Source organism: Gigantopelta aegis, chromosome 8, assembly GCF_016097555.1.
Source record: "Gigantopelta aegis isolate Gae_Host chromosome 8, Gae_host_genome, whole genome shotgun sequence".
Classification (NCBI taxonomy): Eukaryota; Metazoa; Mollusca; class Gastropoda; order Neomphalida; family Peltospiridae; genus Gigantopelta; species Gigantopelta aegis.
The window spans coordinates 55,469,728-55,494,358 of NC_054706.1; the positions used below are offsets into that span (position 1 = coordinate 55,469,728).

Here is a 24,631-nt window from a genome sequence, read left to right on the forward strand (position 1 = left end):
AAAAATAAAAAAATAAAAATTAAACTTCTGTAATGAAGTGTTAAAAGGTTTTACAGATGACTTCATGAAACATCAAATCAGTATGGCACAATAGGTTTAAAAGTACATTAAAAACAAAATATACATGTATGTATTCCCAAAATACAAAGTTTGCTCAATATGCATATTATATATAACCAATATGATTACCGGTTACATTAATAAGTGATATACAAAACAAAAACTACTTTAATAATAATAAGAGATGGACTGTATTCAATACAGAAATGCCCAAAGAATGTTAAAATGGCTAAGTCGTGAATATATGTAAATATAAATATTAATATACAATTATCTCTATAATACTAGCTGCACCATGAGAGGAAGAAATTATTAGCTACTATATACACATGTATTCATATTACTATGTACAGATAGAAAATAAAATAGAAAAGATCAGAAGCGGTATGCTCCTTTCTATTTCAACTCGGTTTTTGACACTTTTAACATGCATTAAGTTTCAAAAGCTATATACATGCATAGCACTAATTGATTCAAATACATTAACACATTATCACTGGTTTCAACATTAGTATCTTAAATGAATTCAGTCAAATTATTGTCATCTGTCCATTTACTGGTTATTCAAATATAAACTCCAACCTATCTTTTTTCTAAAAACCTAGAACATTATAAACCAAAAACAATAACATTTGTGATGTTATATAGAAAAACTATATGTGCTACATATAAAACTCAATTATGAATTAACATTTGTCTGAAATCTATTTGGTGTAGTCAAATATGTCTGTGTTATATGCTCAAATATATCAGTGTTATATAATAAAATATACTGTATTACATGTGTTAAGTACTTAGCTATATATTTGATGTTACATACACATATATTGAGATACATTGATAATTAATAATCAGTATATTAAAATATGTTTTATTCACAACAACCTATCTAATCTAATCTGTTATACAGTGAAGTTTTAAAATATTGTATTATATCATAGAATCTGGTTTTTTGTGTTGTACAGTAAAATATCTTAAAACGATAAAACTACTGAATAACCGACACAAATTAAGATACCTCAATCTAAGTCAAAGTTTAAAAGGACATAATAAAAGTAAAACAATATGTAGCAAAACAAGGCTTAAATAATTAAAATATATATTTAAAATTTAATTTTAAATGACGAAGTAACATTTTGTCAACTAGGACACAACACAAACAGAATATTTCCAACATTCCATTCAGATTACAATGGTAATGTGAACAAAAATAATCTAATCCTACCATCAAGGTCGGTATGTAAGATCAAAAACCGTTTAATAAATATTGCTACTGGGACGTATCCAGCTCAATGCCTAATAAGGGAAACCACTCCAGCTGAATTTACATTAAGGATATACACAGTTATCACTCTTTGTCCATATAAGCCTAGTAATGCACAGATTCAACTGCAGATGTATAAAACATTGTATCATTACAGAACGCAGATTTTACTTGGTGTCTTTTTAATGCATTTCAGTAATGAATACAAATGTTTTCAATTTTTTTTAAATTTCAAATACATTTAATATTTATTTTATTTTTTAAAAAGTGTACATTGTTTTCCTCTGTGAAATGTTTATTAAAAATTCTTGAACAATGTAAGCTATCAACAAAATTCACTTACAAATATGTTTACCAATATATTTTCAACATATAGACTATATTACTCAAAACATTAAATATTCTGGAACAATGTAATGCATCCACAAAATGCATAAAAATTGGTGTATTTACAAATATGCTCACCAATATATGTTCTACATATAAACTATACTACTCAAAACATAGTACATGTATTACAAAAATTACATAAATACTTACTAATCACACTCATAATGTGTTAAAATTCATAAACTGTGTTTAGAAAAAGAAAACCTAAAATATAATATAATACATTTGTATGTCAAAATATACAAACAAGTATTTCTGCACAAACAGATTTGAACAAAGACTTAACCATATTTTTTTAAATCAGCAAAAGCAACAAAATGTTTACAATTTTAATAAATTACAATTGTTTTAAAACATTGAAATGTTTTATTTAGATGCATTTTTAAAAGTTCCTTCTTACAATCATCCGAGTTTTCCAAGAAATATCAACACAAGATTTGTGAAAACAAAACGTTAAAATGTGGACATATGTTGTGAGAGACTAACTGAAAGATGGGTGATACTAAGAATTCACATCTGCATGAGACAAAACCTTGGCAGTGGTGTGGCAATTAAAGGGACATAATCTACAGCTAAACATCTGCAAATGGCAGTTGCTTTAAAGATATTGCATTTTACCATAACCGGAATCTGGTTTGGAATGTTCACATTATAACTTATATTAATACATGTATGATTTCATGTGAAATGGTGACAGAAATATTTGCTGCAGTTTTATGTTTAACTGAGAGATGTGAAAAACAACATAATGTGGTTTACCATTTCTACAATTCTAGGTATAATGTATCAGGTATATAGGAACAATATCTGGAGGGGGGGGGGGGGGGGTTATTACAGCCTCTATATAGGGGGAGTAATTATTTTTTCTGAACTAGTGTTCAATTATCTTTCCTGATTTTATGTCTTGTAAATGTGTTCAGAACAATCGTATTTCTAATTTATTATAAAACCTTTAGTCAGGTTTTGCTTAGAGCCCTATTCTATATAACATTGCCATTTAAAGACATACATTATTGATTGATATGAAAACAAACCAATGAAATTCCATAGTAATGAATCAAAATGAAACTTTGAATAACATCATGGAATTAATTTTACAATTTTGCATGAGTTCAGAAACATTCATTTACAATACACAACAATCTTTACCAGTTCATATGGTACAAAACATAATTTTCAACAGTAAATTAGTACAACAAAAGTAACAATTGCAAAGTAATAATGACTATTGAAACATGTATTTGAACTATATCAAAATTACTACTGGTACAAGAAAAATCAAACCAGTTCAAGCTACCAAATTTGTTAAACAACAATGGGAACAAATCTCTTTCAAAAAGCATCCAGTGCATTCTGATACTCATGTCTGACTACAGTTAAAAAAAAAATTAAAGGTTCTTTTTTGCACCAAGTTTGCTTTATGACTATTTACAACAGGTACTCAAACAATGAGATATTGTAATGGAATATATAATACATGTATTTACATATTAAATGCTTTACAAATCAAACAAGTATAAAAGGACAGCATGTGAAAAGAAGAGAAACAGAAAAATTGAGATGAGACTATAAATCTATGAGTATGAAATTGGTGTACCATCCAGATACAATGAACATTATATATAATCTTGTCTGAAAAATGGTCAAATCTGTAACAAACATTTTGTTCCAAACTTGTATGACAAGCTGTGAAAGCTGTAATATGAAAATATGCATTTCCAATAATTTATGCACTCTATGATCTGAAGACAAATCGAAAACTCTATCCCATGAAGACATATTGTGAATTTAAGTCTATGATACAAAGACAAATTGTTAAGTATATGATATGAAGACCTATCATGAACTCTATGTTATGAAGACAAATCAGATAATCTTCGATGTGAAGACAAATCGTGAAGTCTATGATATGAAGACAAATCGTGAAGTCTATGATGTGAAGACAAATCGTGAAGTCTATGATATGAAGACCTATCATGAACTCTATGTTATGAAGACAAATCAGATAATCTTCGATGTGAAGACAAATTGTGAAGTCTGTGATATGAAGACAAATCGTGAAGTCTATGATATGAAAATGAGCTCCCACTCTTGTACCGCGCCGCGACAGACTGGGCAGTCTTGTCCGATGAACTGTGGTGCACACTGAGACCCACAACAGACATGACGACACGGTCTGAACAATACGTTCACTTCTTCTGACAGACAAACCTTACATCTAATAACACCGGGGGGTGTTGTATCTTCTTCACTGTCATCATCAGGTATTTCTGAAAATATTTTAATTTACAATTGGTTACATTTTACAATAGTGTGGCAGGCTTGTATTTGTCGCATGTTGAGGTTATGGCAGGTTTAGGTTTTAATGTAGTTAATTTAATATAGTTTGATAAAGTCTAGGTTTTAATGTATTTATTGAAATTGATTTTAGGCAAGTCTAACTCAAATAAAGCACAGACAGTGCATGAGCAAAGTTCACTAGCACATGAACTCTTTCTTTTGTCTGAGCATGAGCTTTTCTTTTTCTTTCTGCCTCAAGTCAGTTGCTATGTTCAGTTGACTTGCTGACTTCAGATGTGTTGGTTGTGTTTTTACTTTTGACATTATTTTATTATGAAGACCAGTTTCATCTGGTTAATGTTGGACCCAGATCCCATATATTTGGTGAGTTATTTGCAGTTAATATATATTAATTTCATTACACTTAGACAATACTAAATGTAAATGTTAGATATAACAATCACTTAGGTAAAACTATTATATGTATGTAAGTGCGGGAGTGTGTTTAAAGTATTCACATGAGTTGTATTTATTGTGTATGCTATGTGCAGTTCAGATATTGCGACATGTGTACGTGTACATTATGATACATTGTCATAATTGATGTTTTGATATTAATAATATGGATGATGTTACACACGACGTGATGGCCATGAACAATATGTATGTATATGTGTAATATTGGTCGTGTTGGTCGGATATATGTTTATGTATTTTATTTTAATTATTTCAGGGTCTTTAATTATTATTTCGGACATGATCCGAACCTGAATAAACGAGTTCTGAACCCTGAGCAGCTTTTGTGTTTCTGTGAACTAAAACCCATGCTGCTACATTGGAGCCGACGTAGGGACACAGAGACTTCGTGATTGGGACGTGTACCCTGGGCCTGTGTCTCGTTCGTTGTGACAAGATGGATGCCACACCTCTCCTCCGTCGGAATCTACAGACAACTTCAGAACATTCTGGAAGTGACGTGATGTAATACAGTGATAGGTGATTCATGACTTTAAAACATTTTATTGTTTAAATATTTGAATTCAAAACTTTACGGTGATGTGTATTTTGTGATTTGTAATTTCCTGAACTGGACAGACTGAGTCATCAACGTGAACTGGACAGACTGAGTCATCAACGTGAACTGGACAGACTGAGTTGTGTTTTCTTAAATGTGTTTTCAACTTTGACATTGATATGTGTCTGCATGATTCTTTGGATTGTGTCAAGAACATTGTTTTTTTATGAGCTGTGTTATTCACATTGACTGAACATCTTGCAAATTGACATTTGTGAATACAGAAAGAACTTGAATATTAACCTTTGATCTATATTGTGCTGGTATACCATGTTTATATTACTTTGTTTCATGTGTGTTGTGATATTCTGATTCAATCAGGTAGGTTTAAATTTTAAGTTGGTAACAAACAATGGCTGTTCATTAGATGTTATAATATTATTTCATTTTTATTTATTTTAAGAAAATTGTTTCAAATCGGTGAATGATGTAGCGATGAGTGGAAGGGGTGTGAGTGAGCTATACTAAACAGGATAAAGTTAGGAAATACCTAGATTATAGTAAGAAAATTAGTAATTAAAATTGAAAAAAAAAAAAAGAAGTAAATATTATAAATTAAATTTGGAATAAAGGTAGGGTAGGCATATTAGGATAGTGAATAGCTTAGTTGTTAAATTTTTTGGATTTTGTTGATTGCCAAGTACAGTAGTTTTCAGGCATTGTTTATTCTTTTCAACTTTTCTATTTTCTTTCATTCCATCCCCCACACCTGCATATTTGCACTTACTAACATGCACCTATCCAATTGCAGTTATTTATATTTCAGATATTTCAAAGTGTTTTTTTGATTGATTTAATTTTATTGGATATTTAGATTGATATTACCTTGCAGGTTGTGTATAGTGTTCATTATTGTTTCTCATGTATAGCAACCAAAGTTACTCTACCTTATTAATAAAGTAAACACTATCTGATTCTAATGAAGTAGAAAAAAAAAATTAAAACACTAAACACCACCTTTATATACTTTAGTATTTTATTGATAGGTTTGACAGTTTTACTCGTTTTGTTCTGCTATAGTTGGTATTTACTAGTTGGTGGAATCAAGTTTGGATTTAGAGGGGTTTTTTTTTGTCATGTGATGGTAACAACTTATCTGATTACTCCAAGGTTTCTACCATGTAGCACATCTATGTTTCCGAATTGATGGTTATGTATGTTTTAGTTGTTTTGTGCTTGTGTCATTGCATTATGAATACTTCATTGACACATGATGAGATTGAAAAATTAGTGTATGCATGTAATGCACTGCATATCCATCCCAAGGCAGACATACCAGAAGCTTTGGTGGAACAGATGCGACAGTATACAGCACAACAGAAACATGAGAGTAGTTTAGCTAGCAAACAGTCTGATGAGGTGGGTTCCCCCTCTGATTGTCGTTCTTGTAACAACGTGATCCCTAGAAGGGGATGGGTGGTTGATGACAGTGGTCATCATATTCCCATTTGTTACAGATGTAGACAGCCTGGTCACTTAGCTTTCTCTTGCAGAGTACGCTTAGACCATAGCTGGTATCGTAAAGATGACTGTTAGTTTAAACAAACAGGTTCAGTCTTCAACAACAAGAGCACCAGATGGTCTCTTAGGTGAGGCTAATGAGATAGATGTTTATATTAATGGATTCAATGCTCGTGCATTGCTTGATACAGGGGCTACCGTGTCTACAGTTAGTCAAACCTTTTATGAAAATAACTTATCTCACATTCCTATTTCTCCACTGGACTCCATACTGAATATAGAATGTCCAGTATAGAATGTGCTATGGACAACAGTTGCCCTACCTGGGGTATATTGAAGCATCTCTTTATGTTCCACAGGTGATAAATGAAGAACAGCATTGCATTTTCTTAGTTGTTCCTGATAGTGTATACAACTGTAATGTTCCCCTTCTGATAGGAACAATGCAAAGCTTGTCATGGTAGTAATTTTCTGCAGAAAGCTAATCTCTTCGTACCATGGTATCTGGCTTTCAGGTGTCTGGTGCTAAGGGAAAAGGACTTGGCAAAGCAGAATAACAGACTTGGTATAGTGAAGAGTGCTGAGAAGTCTCGTTTTATTATACCACCTAACAGTGAGGTTACCATTAGAGGTTTTCTTGATAAAACTATTAACTACCAGCCCACCTGTGCTATTCTTCAGTCTACAAGAGGTTCATTGATACCTGAAGATTTAGATATTGCCCCTAGTATGATTGCTTTTAGCAATTCTCCTAGGTTAGCAATAAATGTTCACATCTCTAATATCACTCCTAGAACTGTGACTATCCCACCTCGTGCTACTCTTTGTGAATTACAACCAGTTAGCATTGAGGATATTCCAGAGGAGAGACATTCAAGAGATCAGGATGTAACTGATAAGATGGATTTTAAAGATGCAACTGTTGACACTGATGAACTTTGTAAGGGTAAAGCTGTTATTCAACAGTTCATAGACATTTTCTCTACTGGAGAAGATGATGTTGGATTTACAGACAAAATAGTCCATCGAATTGAGCTGTCTGATGAACAACCTTTCAAACAGCGTCATCGACGAATACCACCTATGTACCAGGAAGTAAAGGACCACCTTCAACAGCTGTTAACAATTGGTATCATCAGAAAGTCATACTCACCTTGGTCTTCCAATGTTGTACTAGTCCGCAAGAAAGATGGTCGTATGCGGATGTGTGTTGATTACAGGCAGCTGAATAATCGCACAATCAAAGATAATTATTCACTTTCTCGTATAGAAGAAATGTTTGATGCTCTTAAGGGGTCCAGATATTTTTCAACACTTGAAATGAAGAGTGGTTATCATAACATTGCCATTGCTGAGGAACACAAGGAACGCACTGCATTTACAGTTGGTCCTCTTGGGTTCTTCGAGTATAACAGGATGCCTTTTGGACTCTGTAATAGTCCTGCAACATACCAAAGGTTGATGGCCGAGTGTTTTGACGGATTTCACTTGAAGATATGTCATCTATCTTGATGACATCATTATATTTTCTGACAGCTTTGAAGAACATCTCAGTCGACTTTCGCAGGTCTTCCAAAGGATCAGGGAATCTGGGCAGAAGTTGGCACCAGCTAAATGTTCTTTCTTCAAGGAAAAGATTAAATTCCTTGGCCATATTGTTTCATCTAGTGGTATTAGAGGCTGATCCAGAAAGTATTAGACTGGCCTCAACCTAAAACACTGGAAGAGGTACATCAATTTCTCGGCTTTGCAGGATATTACAGTAAGTTTGTCAAGGACTTTGCAAAGATAGTTAAACCACTTAACTGTTTGATGCCAGCTGCTAGGTCAAAGAGACATCCTAAACACAAGATTGTAGAGATAGAGCCTTGAAATTGGGGAGAAGAGCAAGAAGCAGCCTTTCAGTATTTGAAGGTTCTTTTATCTCCACCTATTCTCGGCTATCCAGATTACACTAAGCCATTTGAACTGCATGTTGACGCAAGCAGTAAAGGGCTTGGTGCAGTTCTGTACCAGAAGAGTGATGGTCTAAAGCGGGTGATTAGTTTTGGCAGCAGAGGACTTAGCAAGTCCGAGAGGAACTATTCAGCTCACCGTCTGGAGTTTCTGGCTTTGAAATGGGCGGTGACTGAGAAATTCCATGATTATTTGTATGGAAATACTTTTACAGCGTTTACTGACAATAATCCCTTAACTTATGTTCTCACTACTGCTAAATTAGATGCAACTGGTCACCGCTGGCTTGCCTCTTTAGCAGCTTATGACTTCAATATTGTTTACAGGCCTGGACAGGCCTGGACAAAACAATGCCGAGGTGGATTGTCGAGGTTACCTGGATTGACATCAGATGAGATCGAGTTTGAGAAACAGATTTCATCAGAATCTGTACAAGCTATTTGTAGCGTTGTTCAGACCCAACCTTATGTGGAGTCCCTGTGCATGTCTACCAATGTGGTAGATGTCGAACCTGACAGAGGACAAGATATTAAAGTATGACAGAGAGAGATTGGAGGATGACCCAGTCACAGGATCAGGACCTACGACTATGGATTGATTGTGTGAGGTGCAAACGGAAACCTAGAAGAGATGACATTTCCAAGACTAATGTCAATTTTGGGTTTTTTACAGGGCATTCAATAGTCTTTTTCTTTGCAGAGGAGTTCTGTATAGAGAAGTGACTATTCAGGGAGAGAAGCGTAAACAACATATTGATCAGGCTCAGGCAAGATATTCTTACGGGTTGTCCATTCCGATACAGTGTGGCAAACACCTGGTCAAGAGATAGAACGCTTTCACTGTTACGAGATCGATTCAGCATCTCCATTTAAGGGTTGCCTGGGAATAGAACACTTTCGCTGTTCAAGGATGTCAAAGACTGGATTGGTAGGTGTGAAAGGTGTTTACGAAGGAAGTCACCAACCAATGACAGAGCGCCCTTGATAAGCATTCAGACAACACAGCCGCTGGAACTGGTGTGCATGGACTTTCTCAAGTTGGATGTATGCAAAGGTGGTTTTAAAAATGTCCTTGTGGTAACGGATCATTTTACCCATTATGCTCAGGCATTTCCAACAAAGAATATGACTGCAAAGACTGCTGAGGTATTTTATAACAACTGTCGTTCACTATGGTTTGCCTCAGAGAATCCACAGTGATCAAGGTGCAAACTTTGAGAGTAAACTACTTTAAGAACTTTGTCAACTACTTAACATCAAGAAGTTGAGAACCACGCCATATCATCCTATGGGCAATGGGATGTGCGAGCGGTTCAACCGAACATTGTGTGATATGCTCGGTACTCTCAAAACCAGACCAGAAAAAGGATTGGAAGAGATACATTGGTACACTTTTACATGCGTACAACTGTACAAGACATGACTCTACAGGCCACTCGCCTTTCTATTTACTGTGGATTTAGCTTTTGGGATTGAATTAAATCAGAACCATCAGTCAGTATCTCAGTACACCCAATCGTTGAGAGATCGTCTGCGCCAAGCATACCAACAGGCTACAGCAGCAGCTAGGAATGCAAGTAACAAGCAGAAGAGAGTATGACATGAAGATCAGAGGGGCAGTGGTACAACCAGGAGACAGGGTATTGGTCAAAACTTTGGCTTTTGTGGTATGCATAAGCTGGCTGATCGGTATGGGGAAGATGTTTATATTGTTGTGAGACAACCAAACCCAGATATACCTGTGTTTGAGGTTCACAATGAGAATGGAGAAGGCAGGAAAAGAACTCTGCATAGAAACCATCTTCTACCGATTGGTTCTTTGCCAGTACCAGAGAATGTTGTCATAGAGGTGAAGAAATGAGTGCCATGGCACCCCCAATCCCCAATTAATGTGTGGTATGCAACCTTTTACCCAAGATGTTCAGGATGATGATCTTGATCCACTTGTGGTAAATGGGGGAAACTTCTGATGGTGACAACCAGACGTCAGAGCAATCAGACGAATTGCCTGGCACAGGAGTTGACCAAACAGAGGATGACGAGGATGGGTTGAGGCAACAGGAGTCCGGAAGTTCCCCAACTTCTTATGACGATAACGGTATTAAGGAAGTACCAGTACCACGACCCAGACGTTCTTCTCGGCAGACAGAGACCTGCCTGGATGACTTCGGGAGAATGTGGTGAATCGAGCAGTAGCTGATCAGGATCAGTTTAATAGATCTAGGGTAAATTCAGCATTTAGCTTCCCAGGGTGTTTTTGAACATATAGGTAATACTGTTTCTCAGGTAATTTTGTCTGTCATAGATGGTAGTCAAAGGTAAAAGACGAGGACATCGTTTTCTGTGGAGGGGGGAGTATGTGGCAGGCTTGTATTTGTTGCATGTTGAGGTTATGGCAGGTTTAGATTTTAATGTAGTTAATTTAATATAGTTTGATAAAGTCTAGGTTTTAATGTATTTATTGAAATTGATTTTAGGCAAGTCTAACTCAAATAAAGCACAGACCGTGCATGAGCAAAGTTCACTAGCACATGAACTCTTTCTATTGTCTGAGCATGAGCTTTTCTTTCTGCCTCAAGTCAGTTGCTATGTTCAGTTGACTTGCACCGGCCTCGGTGGTGCAGTGGTTAAGCCATCGGACTACAGGCTGGTAGGTACAGGGTTCGCAGCCCGGTACCGGCTCCAACCCAGAGCGAGTTCTTAAGGGCTCAATGGGTAGGTGTAAGGCCACTACACCCTCTTCTCTCTCACTAACAACTAACCAACTAACAACTAACCCACTGTCCTGGACAGACAGCCCAGATAGCTGAGGTGTGTGCCCAGGACAGCGTGCTTGAACCTTAATTGGATATAAGCACGAAAATAAGTTCAAAATCAAAGTTGACTTGCTGACTTCAGATGTGCTGGTTGTGTTTTTACTGAGTTTCATCTGGTTAATGTTGGACCCTGATCCCATATATTTGGTGAGTTATTTGCAGTTAATATATATTAATTTTATTACACTTAGACAATACTAAATGTAAATGTTAGATATGTATGTTAGATATGTATGTAAGTGCGGGAGTGTGTTTAAAGTATTCACATGAGTTGTATTTATTATAAGTGTATGCTATGTGCAGTTCAGATATTGCGACATGTGTACGTGTACATTATGATACATTGTCATAATTGATGTTTTGATATTAATAATATGGATGATGTTATACACGACGTGATGGCCATGTGTAATGTGGTGTTGGTCGGATATATGTTTATGTATTTTATTTTAATTATTTCAGGGTCTTTAATTATTATTTTGGACACGATCCAAACTTGAATAAACGAGTTCTGAACCCTAAGCAGCTTTTGCGTTTCTGTGAACTAAAACCCATGCTGCTACAATAGCAGAAAGTATTAGTTAAAACCAAGTATTTACTACATCACATTTTATATATCATTTGGGACGGAATTTAGCTCAGTTGGTTGAGTGCTCGCTTGAGGTGTTTGCATCGCAGGATCAAACCACCTCGGTGGATCCATTCAAATGACTGGGTTTTTTACCCTAGTCAAAGGCCATGGTATGTGTTTTCCTGTCTGTGGAAAAGCGCATACAAAAGATCCCTTGCTGTATTAGGAAAAATGTAGCAGGTTTCCTCTGACTATGTCAGAATGACCATATGTTTGATTAATTAATCATTGGCTACTGGATGTCAATGTGCTCTAGTGGTTTCGTTAGACAAAACAAACTTTATATATCTTTTGTTAAATTGTGAAACATTACTGTAAAGAGCTATAAAGAATTGTCAGGTTTTTCTTTTTTGTTGTTGGTGGACATGATCTTTTATGTGGGTTTGTTGTGGAATTTAATTTTTAAATTTGTACAAAATTACAATTGTATACAATAATGTATTTTTAAATTAAGGACACACTTCATATATGGTATCAAACAATTTCTGATTTTAGTTTATAATATTACAACAGCAGTAAAACTATTACCAACGACCCCAAAAATGCAGTAAAAAATCTTGTATAATTTTTTATCATCTCATTAATTTGGTATTACTCTGTTAGTTTCGAGATGTTATTTTTTTCTCAGGAAGCTTAGGGAAGCAAAAAAAGACAAAATATTTAAAACATCACTTTGTACAATAATACAGACAAAAACACTTTTTATATTCTATGCTCACTAATACACACAACTGTACAAACATTCCTCACTTTAATACACACTCTATAACAAACATACTGAACCTGCCACATCTAACTAAAAGCACAACCATTCTACATTTTCTACAACTACACCTGACAACAAGAAACACTTGATACCTCGTGGATCTCGCCCAACTTTCTGTAACTCGCCCGCCAGACGTCTGATCATCTCCGTCTGGTTCTCCTTAATCTGCTGATTGTTCTCCAGCTGCTGGCTCTGGTTGTCTAACTGCTGGTTTACAATATACAGCATCTGGTCCCTCTGATGTAGCTGCTGGTCCCTCTGATGTAGCTGCTGGTCCCTCTGATGTAGCTGCTGGTCCCTCTGATGTAGCTGCTGGTCCCTCTGATGTAGCTGCTGGTTTCTGTTGCGAATCTCCTGGACGTGTCTCTGTATGACGGCCGCCTGACCCTCGACCAGAGCGTGGTGCGTCTGCTGCTCTCTCACAAGTCGAAACTCCGCCGCGCGCGCCTCTCTTTCCTTCCTCTGTAATTCCTCCCTCTCCCTCTGCAGCTCCTGATAATTACTCTGCAGCTCTCTGTCCTTTCTCTGCAGCTCTGTATCCTTAATGTGAGTTCTCTGCCGTTGCTGTTGCAGCATGTTAAAGTTTCTGTCTGTGGCTTGTAGCAGTCCCAGCAGGATGGCTGTGTTTGGGTACTGACCACCTTGAATAAACACAAGACATTCAAATAGATGTATTAACAATACAATACTGTGGTGATATACTGAACTCCAATGAAAATACACTTGTCATACCTGTTGCAAAAATGATTTGAGAAACAAATAATACTTTTAACTGATTTTGTTTTTAAACTGGATGTATTCTGGTTGGCAATAAATAAACAAAAAAATTGTATACAATGGTTAGTTATTGTATGCTTTATAGTAATCTCACACCTGCGATAGTAATAACAACTGAATATTTGGTGGTATGTTTTCTATGGAGTTCAGTATATCATTAAAAATTAAAAATACTAAAATATAAATTACAAAATATTAGTTCCTAGGACACAGTAATAACTGATAGTACTGATAATTTGCTAAGGTAACTAGAGGACATGATTAATGGACAAATTAAGGCTATGAAATCTTTTAGATATTTTCAGTTCTTTAAAGACCAGTTATTTAGAAAAGCCTAATGGCATATTAAAACCAATGCTACCCAGTATAGAGATATACAAACACATGTAGAAGTTAGGCTAGGCAGCAGTATACTTTAGCAGGTTACTGCATTGTTGTATTTGTATTTTTACTTCTTGTTTATCACACTGCTGCCCAATATTGTATTTTGATTTATCTGCATCACGTGACTCACGAGACAACATGAAAAATCTAAGGACGGCTTCACGAATTTGTTCAATGCTGTAATTACATTCCATGGCTGCTGCAATGGCTGACATATCAAGATGTGGTTTTCCTGGATTAACTGCATGAACTGGACCTTCGGTATTGACAGGACCTGTACAGAGAAAAAAGAACATGAAAGTGAAGTGACAATCATGGTAAACAAAACAAAAACAAAACAAAAAGTCATGGTGCATAATTTTGTTGTCAAAGTAACAGCAGGGTTTAAGCTGTAGTTGGAAAATAATCCTAATCCGAATGTGAAACTAGATGATTGGACATACAACAATGTATGTGTTACTGGGCACAACTGTTATCAACATGTTTTTCTAACAATGATTCGAAAGAACACAGTGACATCTATTTAACTTATATTATGGTAGGGTTTAAGCTGGATGCCAAAAGTATTAGTAATTTGGCGAATTTGATTAGAAAATCTGTAGTTTAACTAAACAATTATTATTATTAAATACTATACACATACAAATGATACATGGTTTTAAAAACAGCTTTCTGGCAAATTGGTAATGACATGTATACTTTAATTAACTCTTTGTTTGCAAAAATGAAAAGTATATTATAATTAACACTAAAACATATAATTAAAATACAGTACAATGACAAACAAGCCAATTGGTGTTGTTTGCAATTCGCACTCTTGCATTGGTAATAAACAAGCTAACAAAAGGGACATTAAAATAAAACAAAATATCAGCATACCTTCTTGTGGAGGATCACACTTTGTCAGATCCTAAAAGAAACAACACAAATATGTATGATATCACTGGAATAAGAGTTAAACACAATACCTATTGATCTACAATGTAATACACATGTACACATGCGTGTGGTTACAGATCTATACTAGTCTTCAGCTAACATTGTTAAGATACATGTAGAGATATCAGAACATATAAATTCCAATCAACATGCATGAGAGCATAATGAAAATAATACAGTCAAATCCACTTAATTGCATATCAGTTTATAGCATAAATCAGTTATTTGCATATTATTTGGATGCACAGAACCTTTTAGCATTAAACCAATACAAATTATATCGCATAACTGAATAGCTTTATAAAGATAAATATTGGTTAATTGCATACGAAAAAAAAAAAAAATCTAGAGAACAAAGTAGAATGTTCTATGTTGGTTAAAAACTAATGTGCACACAATATTGAAAGAAAAAAAGCATGCAATGTACAATGTTGACAAACTGCAAATATGCTCATGCAAGGAGACTCATGAGTCATAGTACTTATAGCAATGTGTTTAAGTTTTACAATAAACTTAGATACATGTATGAATGAAATTAAACTAGGCATAAAAGCCTATATTTAGCCGATATATGTCTGATATACATACACAGACAACAAGGCTAGCTCTCGGCGAACAGAAAGTTTTGCCAAATTATCTATTAAACTTCAAATAATTAAAAATAACACTTTATTTTCCAATAAAATATCAATAATTACAATAAATTTCCGCCAAATCAAAATAAAATTTGCCAATTGTTTTTATATTTCCAATTGTCAAATTTTGGCGAGTACCAAAGCTAGCCCTGAGAAAAGATCAACTTTTATTGTGTAAACATTTACATGTATATTAATTAGTGTTAAACATATACACATCATTTAACATCTACAGATTTACAAACATTGTAAACATATATATCTACATCACACCTCCACAAATTGCAGGAATAATGATTTTTTTTATTTAATTTGTACATCAGTTATTATTATTATATATTTTTATTTGGCATTTAACCAATTTACGGTTCCTGTAATAGTTACTGAATTACTACTAGCAATGTGTTTTGTTCTATAGTTTTTTAATTATACAAAAAAGATTATGCAACTTTTAGATATTTTGTATAATCCTGTTTTAGGTTATTCACATTTAGAATTTGCAGATTTGTACATGTATTTGATGATACATGTATACATAATGTTTGTCCAGTATTGATATAGCAATCTTGACATACTGTAATAAGTAATGTTAAAAATACAAGTATGTAACTTTTAAAATACCTCAGTTATTGCAGCTGCTTGTTGTATAAACTCCTCCCCCTTTTTCTCCTTGACAAACTGACAGTCAGGTGAGTGACGGGCATGCTCCACCCATGGTTCAGCAGTTGGCCTCCACTTTCGAAGACCAAAACCACAAGCAAAACAAACAACTTTGTCCGAGATGCCTACAAACAATAACAACAATAATATAATTAAGGCATCAAAGATGTACATCAATACCTGTATATGTTACCTGCATGTATATACATGCATTTATACTGAACAAATACATACATAAAAATACCTGATATATAAAATATGAACATTTAAACGTACAGGTGTAAATAAAAAAATTAATCCTTAAATTAAATATGCAGACTGACAATACTGGGTACCTACCAGATGTTTAATTTATCCCAAAGTCAGTTCACCCAAGTCTGGTGGTTCTCAGTTTGACTAATTCACCCTACATGTCAGTTAGTTGTCAGTTTGCCTGCAACATGTATACCAGTACACCCTCATTTTTTGTCAGGTAATAAAAATAACTGGCTGAAATTATTTTGATTGGTTTTTTTAATGAAATGTTGTAGGTGTAGCAAGGAAATATTATTTGCTTGATAAGTTAGGTACCCCAGAAAATGAATCCATCAAGCTTGATGCACTGATGGTGTTGATAAAATTCTTTAGTTCTAATTCAAATGGATTCTGGCAACTTTACATCACCGGAACCCATGAGAACAAAGGAAAGGAATACTTGTTTAAAGGGGAGGACAACTCAAATATGAGCCTAATTATGTGTTGGAAAGATGCATGCCCGGACCACCAACACATACTGACAAGTCAAGAAATTTTTATATCAAAAAATGTAATTTTAGAGTTAATGAAAAAACTTTACTATTCCTGCTAACTGGGAGCAGCCATTTTGTTTCGTTTTTGTGGCATCCAGTACTATAACTTGGGGCGAAGTGAAGTTATAGCTCCGACCAACTCCTCTATCCACAGTGTAAACAAATGCGGTAATTTATGACAAGGCACTTCCCTTTGATCTACCAGACTTGTAAAACAACACAAATGACTTGATAATATTATAAACTATTTAACTAAAAATATTTCAATTTGCATTAATTAACAGAATGAAATGGGATTATAGTATTTTTCTCTCTTAAAAAACCAAATACAAAATGCATACTAGTAGCAAAAACGACCACTCACAATACCCAAGTGATAATTTTATTTTCTTTGGGACTATGTAATTGGTCAGTTCTTTGATTTCAGATGGGGAAAGTCGACTTAATCAAGAGTTCACCATACCCTGTGATGTTCATATTATGGGCACATATTTTTCTGTCTAGACGGCGGTAATTAATAACATTGTCTGGTTACCTCCCTTTAATATATACCTGCCAATCAGGAATTACAGGTGGAGGCAACTACACGATAGACCAATTAACTGAGAAAACACTCTGATTATCATTTCAGGACATAGGTTACTGCATGGACAACACTCTGACAACACGCGATGAAGCTGGACGTATGTTCATGTGCTCTCGACTTGTCCCTGGGGGGACTGCTTGTTAGTTATGGGAAGCTGTTAGAGTACCGCACCCCTTACAACGGGTCACAGGCAACTGTGACTTTGGTGTATGGCGACGCGGTTACTTAGAAGAGGAAGGGAAGAGGAACGAGAAGGAGGAAACGTGCACCAGGGGCAGCACAGGGGGAACAAAGCTGGCGGCTCAACCGCCAGCGGCTGTCCCGTCTGTGTCGCCACCCCCACCCCCATGACCGATGTCTTCCGTTCCAACCCCTCCGCTTGTGTCCGGGGGACTCCACAGCAACCAAGCAAAATGGAAGGCTGTCACTCCTCCGAGTGACCAGCCAGCCAAGGCCCGGCCTTCTGCCTTCGCCCGAGGCAGGGACTTCGCCACCTGGAGTCTCACAGTGTCAAAAATCAAGGGCCAGTACTCGAGGTACTTGGTCGGGGACACACCATACACGGCCTCACTGCCGGGAGGAGCCATCGAAGGATCCTTCAAGCACTTCACAGATGGCACTGAGATCGAGATCCATGACATGGAGCTAGGAGAAATGGACAACAACACCATTCATAGAGTCCTGAAGATCACCGCCGGCGCCCATTATGTCCAGCTAGCCAAGACCTTGCTAGCTCACCGGTGGAGGAAACTGGTGCCACAGTTCAATGCCAAGCACTTCATCTCGTCCCCATAAACAGTCCCGACGCACTTTATTTTGGCAGCCCGTCTAAACTCAGATCACCTTAAAACCCTTTCGGTTGAGCACTAATTTTATTTTTTGGACTTAAGTAGTACTGAGATGAGCTCATTTTGGCTTTAGGTCTTTGACCTAACTACTAAATTCGTATTCCAAATTTTGCCAACCGTAAACTCGAACTACCCCCCCGGCCTGGACCATATAGATCGGACTTTTAGACCTCCATTCAAAATTTTATGTCGAAATTACTTCCTTTTTTAAATAGTCCGATCCTCTCTTCTTTGTCATTTATTTTGGGACTGTCCTTCTAAAATGCTCTAAATTATATAAATATTCAGCTGAGCAGTCAATTCATTTTATTTTTGGCTTGTAACTTTTTATTTAATTTTTTTTTTTTAAATTCTATTAACTAATTGCTATTTTCAAAATTCTGCCCATTTTCAACTCTGTGATTATTATGTTGTCACGGGACCCACACAATCAAACATCTGGAATGTTTTACCAAGGTTCGGTCTTGGAATGAATAAGGTGCTTTTATGACCATATGACAAAGAATTAAAAAAATTACTAAGCTGACAGCATTCTATACAGACAATAATCACATCCACTAGAGAAATGAACATACAACACAAGTTATAGGCATAATTATCACTATTTAACGGGAGCAGGTCAACTCTCCCCCAACACGGTTGGTCAACTCACCCCACACTGTTTAGTCAACTCATATCTTTACCATTTTAAAAAATAATATACCAACATTTTAAGCTAATGTGCATTAAATATTGTTGAATATGCACACCAGTCGGGAGTCCAAACGCCTTGCCTGATCATTCCTTTAAGGAAATAAGGGACAAGCTCACAAACATCGTTAAAGCTGCAGTCCCTGGAATATTTTTATTATTTAAGCATATAGAATAGATGATTCAGTTCTGTTTGGTACATAAAAGGTCCACCACATCACTATAGTTTCGCAATGCTCGCTCATCTACATTATCTAGGTCACAATGGCCAGCTTTGTTTTTCTTCATTTAGCGGGACGCCAGTAGAACTTTACGTGATTTGCGCAGTCGCTCGGCTTCTCGCGTGATTTTGAACAAATTTAACTGTCTTGATTGAGGGGTCGTCTCATATCTCCAAAACATATTTATATCCATAGAGGTATGGTACAACACCTTTCCAGGGGTCGGTGGGGGATTTGCCTTGAAATTTTGACAGTGGCCAGCGGTTGGCATACGCGTTACATGTAAGTGGGTGTTAATAATTACATAACGCTCTAGGGGTACAGGAAGAGAGTGTTGTGTTCAATTTACGTAACATTTTTCAAGACTATATGTTATTTTTATTCATTACTTAAGACCTAAAAAGGTGTTTTTTGGAAATGCCCAGTCAGTGTAGGATCAATCCCCATCGGCGGGTATATAAAAGGCCATGGTATGTGATATCCTGTCTGTGGGATGGTACATGTATATAAACCATCCCTTGCTAAAAAAAACATGTAGCGGGTTTCCAAGTCGTGTATGCAGGGATTTCAGCGGAGTTGGGGTTATAGACTGTTTTGAGCGAAGTTCATATGGGGCCAGGCTCCCCCAGAAAATATATTTCATTTTTTTTAAGCTTGGGCAGGTAAGGGTTTCGACCTCCAATACCCTCCCCCTGCACCCGATTCCTCTCTAAGATTATATGTCAAAATTACCAAATGTTTGACATCCAGTAGCAGATGATTATTAAATCCATAGGCTCTAACATTGATGCTGTTAAACAAAAAAAAAAAACCTAATTTTACCCTTTCCAAAATGAAAGAATATTTATTTGAATTTGTCAAACGTTCATTGTCTACTTTAATGTATTTTATTTTTAAAATATATACATGATCAATGTGTTACTAGTATACAACCTAAACTTTAAAAGTTCTACTAACACTTTATAAAATATTAATTCTGAAATAGGAAGGTATGACTGTCGATAATACGTTGTCAAGATCAAACCGGTTTTAACGAAAAAACTCTAGTACCATATCCTCAACCAAACGTTCTTCGTATAGCACAAGATTTCTCATTTAATTTTTTGAGACGAACCCTACAATTTGAAATCAGCAAAAGCACGTGTTAACTGAAACAATGGTGGCACAGGCAACTAATCAAGCGTATACTTTTGACGATCTCCGTTCATAGCAAACACACACAAGGTTTTTAAAAGTGCATTTGAGCTTGTATTTCATATTTGTACATGATGTTATAATATAATACCAGAGACTGTAACTTTAAATTAGGCTTGACAGTTCATTGTAACAGATTATTATTTATTCGATATTAAGATCTCCCCAATATAAAACCATTTAATAAGCAAATATTTACGGACAGTAAAGTTTGGGGCGAGTTGTCCAAATACTCGGGCGAGTTGGCTTTGGGGCAAGTTGACCAGCATTCCTATTTAACACTTGTTGACATCATTGGCAGTGATGATTGGGTATTTGGTATTGTAGACTCAGTATATTCCATAAGAAACGAAAACGTTCCAACACAATGTAACTGAAAACCTCAGGCTCGTAAACAAAATCTTTCTTTGGTGTACGGCGACGCAGTCGAGAAGATGAAGAGGAGGAGGTGGAGGAAGAGGAAAAGTGCGCCACGGGCAGCACATAGGAGTCCAAAACTGGCGGCTCAACCACTAGCGGCAGTCCCTTCTGCATCGCCGCTCCCGACTATACCCAAGACGAAAGGACCAGCTCATCCGGACCCGCCGTCAACACCGAGGGATGCTCTCAATGCACCGATGTGCGAGACGCCCGCAGCCGGACCTCCATCTCCCTCTACGCCACCGCCTACACGTCACTGGCCACTGTCACCAGTCAAATTATATAAATACTCGGCCGAGCAGTCAATTCTTTTTATTTTTGGCTTGTAACTTTTTATTATTTTTTATTTATTCTATTAACTTTTTAACTAATTGCTATTTTCAAAATACTGCCCATTTTCAACTCTACACCCGATCTTATTGGAGGTCGGACTCGGGATGGGCGTGTTCGAAACCCTAATGGTATGTATGCATGGGCATGTTAAACTAGTTATCATCATCATCATCTGTGAAACATAGAGTAGCGGAATGTGACGAGTTGTTCCGATTGTAACTAAATGGAAAGTTAAGACGGACATGGCCGAGGTGTTCCGATTGAACCTACGAATACATTTACAAGGCCGAAGTTTTCCGAATACATAATTAAAACCGACCAAGGCATTCTGAATGATTTTATAGAGTAGACTGTACGATATACTGGGGAAGTGGTCGCTATTATGTCCTATATGGTTTTGGTTGCACATATATTAATAGGAAACAAGTTGAAAACAATAAATAAAAAATAACTTTCTGATCTCTTACGAACATTAATTATTTTCATTTTGATACATAATACAATATGCGGAAATTTTTGGTTGCCAAGCAGGCGACACATGATAAGGTTTTGACTTGCCTGACGCTATTTTGACTCGCCATGGGCGATCGGGCGACCGTAAAGTGCACACCCTGCCAAATGCTCATTTAGATACAGAATGATTAAAACAGACTGGCTGTACGGTACGACCATTATGTGAGGTTATAGAACAATACACATGCTAAAATAATGACTGACCTCAAGATGTAACTATAGTCTGTCCCACAGGGAACACCTTTTTTCATACTATAATATTTACTACAAGTTATTTATTTCTGAGCTGACCGATTTGTAAATTGCAAACAAAAATAGTAGTTTTTTGTTATTTTCAAAACACTTTTACTTTTCTTCTTACGTCAAACCAAACTGAAATTATGGACAAAAAACACTTTAATAGAATGATGGGATGGACTATAATTGATAACATTTAAGAATTCTAGAAATAACTAACAATAATTATACCCAGTAATCATGAATAAATATCAGTCTAACTATATATATCAACATAGACATTTACCAGTGAAGTAAAATCCAGCTTCTATCAGTTGTTCCTCCGTCTGTGGGAGACACGGCCAATATTCAAATGTTCTTTTCCGGTCTTCTTCATCTTCAAACTGTGGATGTAGATATGCCAGCGATCTTTGTGGATGTCCATTCAACTGCCGTGACTTAACCGATGTTTCCAGATCTCTAGTAATGTTACCCACATCAATGTACTTTACAATGGGGCAGTTTCCTGAGATGGATCGATGGAATTCGAAAGGTGGTTGTTCAGTTTCAAAGTTTGATTCCTTACCACAGAAAACACACTTGACTGCATTGTTCTCGGACTGATATATGAAACCATTCGCTGCCCATTCTTCTGACTGGTGATTACTCGGGTCTACAAACGTAAGCAATCTGTGAGTCTCGAACAGCATTTCATTTCCACCACAGACAGGCGCAAACCTAGGAAGCAGATCCTGCTGTTCACTAGGAGTTCCTGAAGTATTACCAGCACCAACACCACCTTGCTCTGCACCACGCTCTGGTGTTTCAAACAATCTACGTCTGACAGCATTAGTAGATGTTGCTAGAGACGCCGATTGTGTCGATTCCCGGTTCTCACTCACCTCGTTCAGAAACGGACATTCCGGGTTTAACACCCTGTGAACAGCTAACGGAGATTGGCCATTCCATCCAGAAAAGGTGACAGAACAAGCAAAGCATGTCACTTCATCCACGGGAGACCCTGCTTGTCGGAAAAACCCGGCGTTTGACAGCTTCATGGGTGAGATGAAACGCGACATGCTTTCTTCATCAGCGGATGACAAAATCGGGTACTCCTGAAAGGACAAGAGCCTCTTCACCTCTTCTATCATGTCAGGATAACAGTAATTTTCCATTGTTTAATTTGCGGTCAGAATAAAGAATTATTATACTTATACTTTTGCAGAAATCGAACGTAATCCAAACAAAACTAATAATAAAAACACCAGTCCACCATATTGTTTTGGTGCACCAAAGAGTGTCGTGAAACACATTTTGATTGGCTAAATTCTGTAGGTGCTAACCAATACAAATGACCGACTGTAAAATAATTTCGCGGGAACTACTGTCATTTGAAGGAAAAGGAAAGGAATGTTTGTTTAACGATAGCATTTTAAACTACCCCTGTATAGTGTCTCACATATGATTAGTTCTACTGTTAGTCTAGTGTATAAGGGGATACATAAAACCTGCTGTTGCTACACAAGCATGTCTATGGAATATCAATCAACTATTTATTTCCGTATATGAACAATATTATCAACAGGAAGAAAAGAAAAACAAGACAATAGACATGTTATAATGGTTACAATATTCTAGCACAATTATAATTTATGTACTATTAACAATATTTAACAAGTGACAATGTCATTAGGTAGGAGGTCTAGCAATTGAAAGTAGAAGACGTCTTTGTTCAAACATGTCATAGCAATACTGCCCTTTGACTGGGGAAATACGTGCTGGGCAAAGAAGTAGAAAGAATAGTTTCTCAGTGTCTGTTAATTGAGTAGCCTAAATGTTGGGTTTAGTTGGTGTAGTTGTTTATATAGTATATTTCTGCGTTTTGTAAAGCCTTGACATGTTATTCAAACGTGTAATTCATTACAACACCAGAGTTGCAGATTTTGGATATTATTTTTTTTTTTTTTCTTTCCTTTTTTGTGTGTTCTTCAGCATGTTTGTATCTACCAATTTCGAGTCTGTGTGCACTAAAGAGTGTCTCCACGAGTACTCGAGTACTAGGGCACAGACCGAGTTCAGCAAGACTCGAGTCGAGTATCCGTGCAAGAAAGAACACTCTCATTTAATTATATTTTTTAACGTCATTTTGTCATAATGCTTGCAGCCGGTTACATTATAGGGCTATGAGAATGCGTGGAATGAAATACAATGGCATGATTCGGCATCCATGTTCAGCGCTGCAATTAAGATGCATTCTGCTATTTTACTTTATTCTTTAGTCTCATCATCACCTTTTTTTTGTTACGGCTTGTCGGAAGTTTGCATTTTTTAATGTTACAAGTCAAGTATGTTGCACGTTTCTAGGTGCGGTCAATAAGTTTATAGTAAAGTAGTTTCTTTGATGTAGATAGTTTGAGTGTATTGTACTGTTCATTAGTGCTTTGTAACTGTGTTGAGATATGATTTTAACAATGTATGCCGTTTGTGGTCATGGGTTTTAGTAGATAAGTATCAGTCCATTGAGCATCGAGGGATGTTTTATGTATGCACTTTCCCAAAGACTGGAAGGCATATTATAATATATTTGGGTTCGGTTCTTCCCATGACACCACACTTAAAGTTAAACACCATGCACCACTGAAATACAAACCTTTCATTTTAATGTTTTCTGGAGGTTTTTCCCCTCATATATTAACATTAGTATGGGATATAATAATGATAAGCACTCG

The 24,631-nt window shown here is 36.2% G+C and overlaps 1 protein-coding gene across 1 annotated transcript; it reads right to left on the reverse strand.

Annotated features, from left to right (window-relative positions):
* Positions 1 to 23,172, reverse strand: LOC121379731 (baculoviral IAP repeat-containing protein 2-like). Its single transcript, XM_041508380.1, has 6 exons — positions 22,210 to 23,172; positions 16,055 to 16,218; positions 14,739 to 14,769; positions 13,990 to 14,133; positions 12,791 to 13,339; positions 1 to 3,984 (listed from the first exon to the last, which is right to left on the reverse strand). The coding sequence occupies exons 1-6, from the start codon at positions 23,075 to 23,077 to the stop codon at positions 3,779 to 3,781; spliced, it is 1,962 nt and encodes a 653-aa protein (XP_041364314.1). The 5' UTR covers positions 23,078 to 23,172; the 3' UTR covers positions 1 to 3,778.
* Positions 23,173 to 24,631: the final 1,459 nt, after the last annotated feature.

What these genes read in the sequence shown, in the direction of transcription:
- LOC121379731 (XM_041508380.1), bottom strand. Translation starts at nt 23,077, where the DNA reads ATGGAAAATTACTGTTATCCTGACATGATAGAAGAGGTGAAGAGGCTC. An exon ending in AGCTGGATTTTACTTCACTG is followed by an intron (nt 16,219 to 22,209) that starts GTAAATGTCTAT and finishes TATTGTTTGTAG; the next exon opens with GCATCTCGGACAAAGTTGTT. An exon ending in AGTTGGGCGAGATCCACGAG is followed by an intron (nt 3,985 to 12,790) that starts GTATCAAGTGTT and finishes AAATATTTTCAG; the next exon opens with AAATACCTGATGATGACAGT.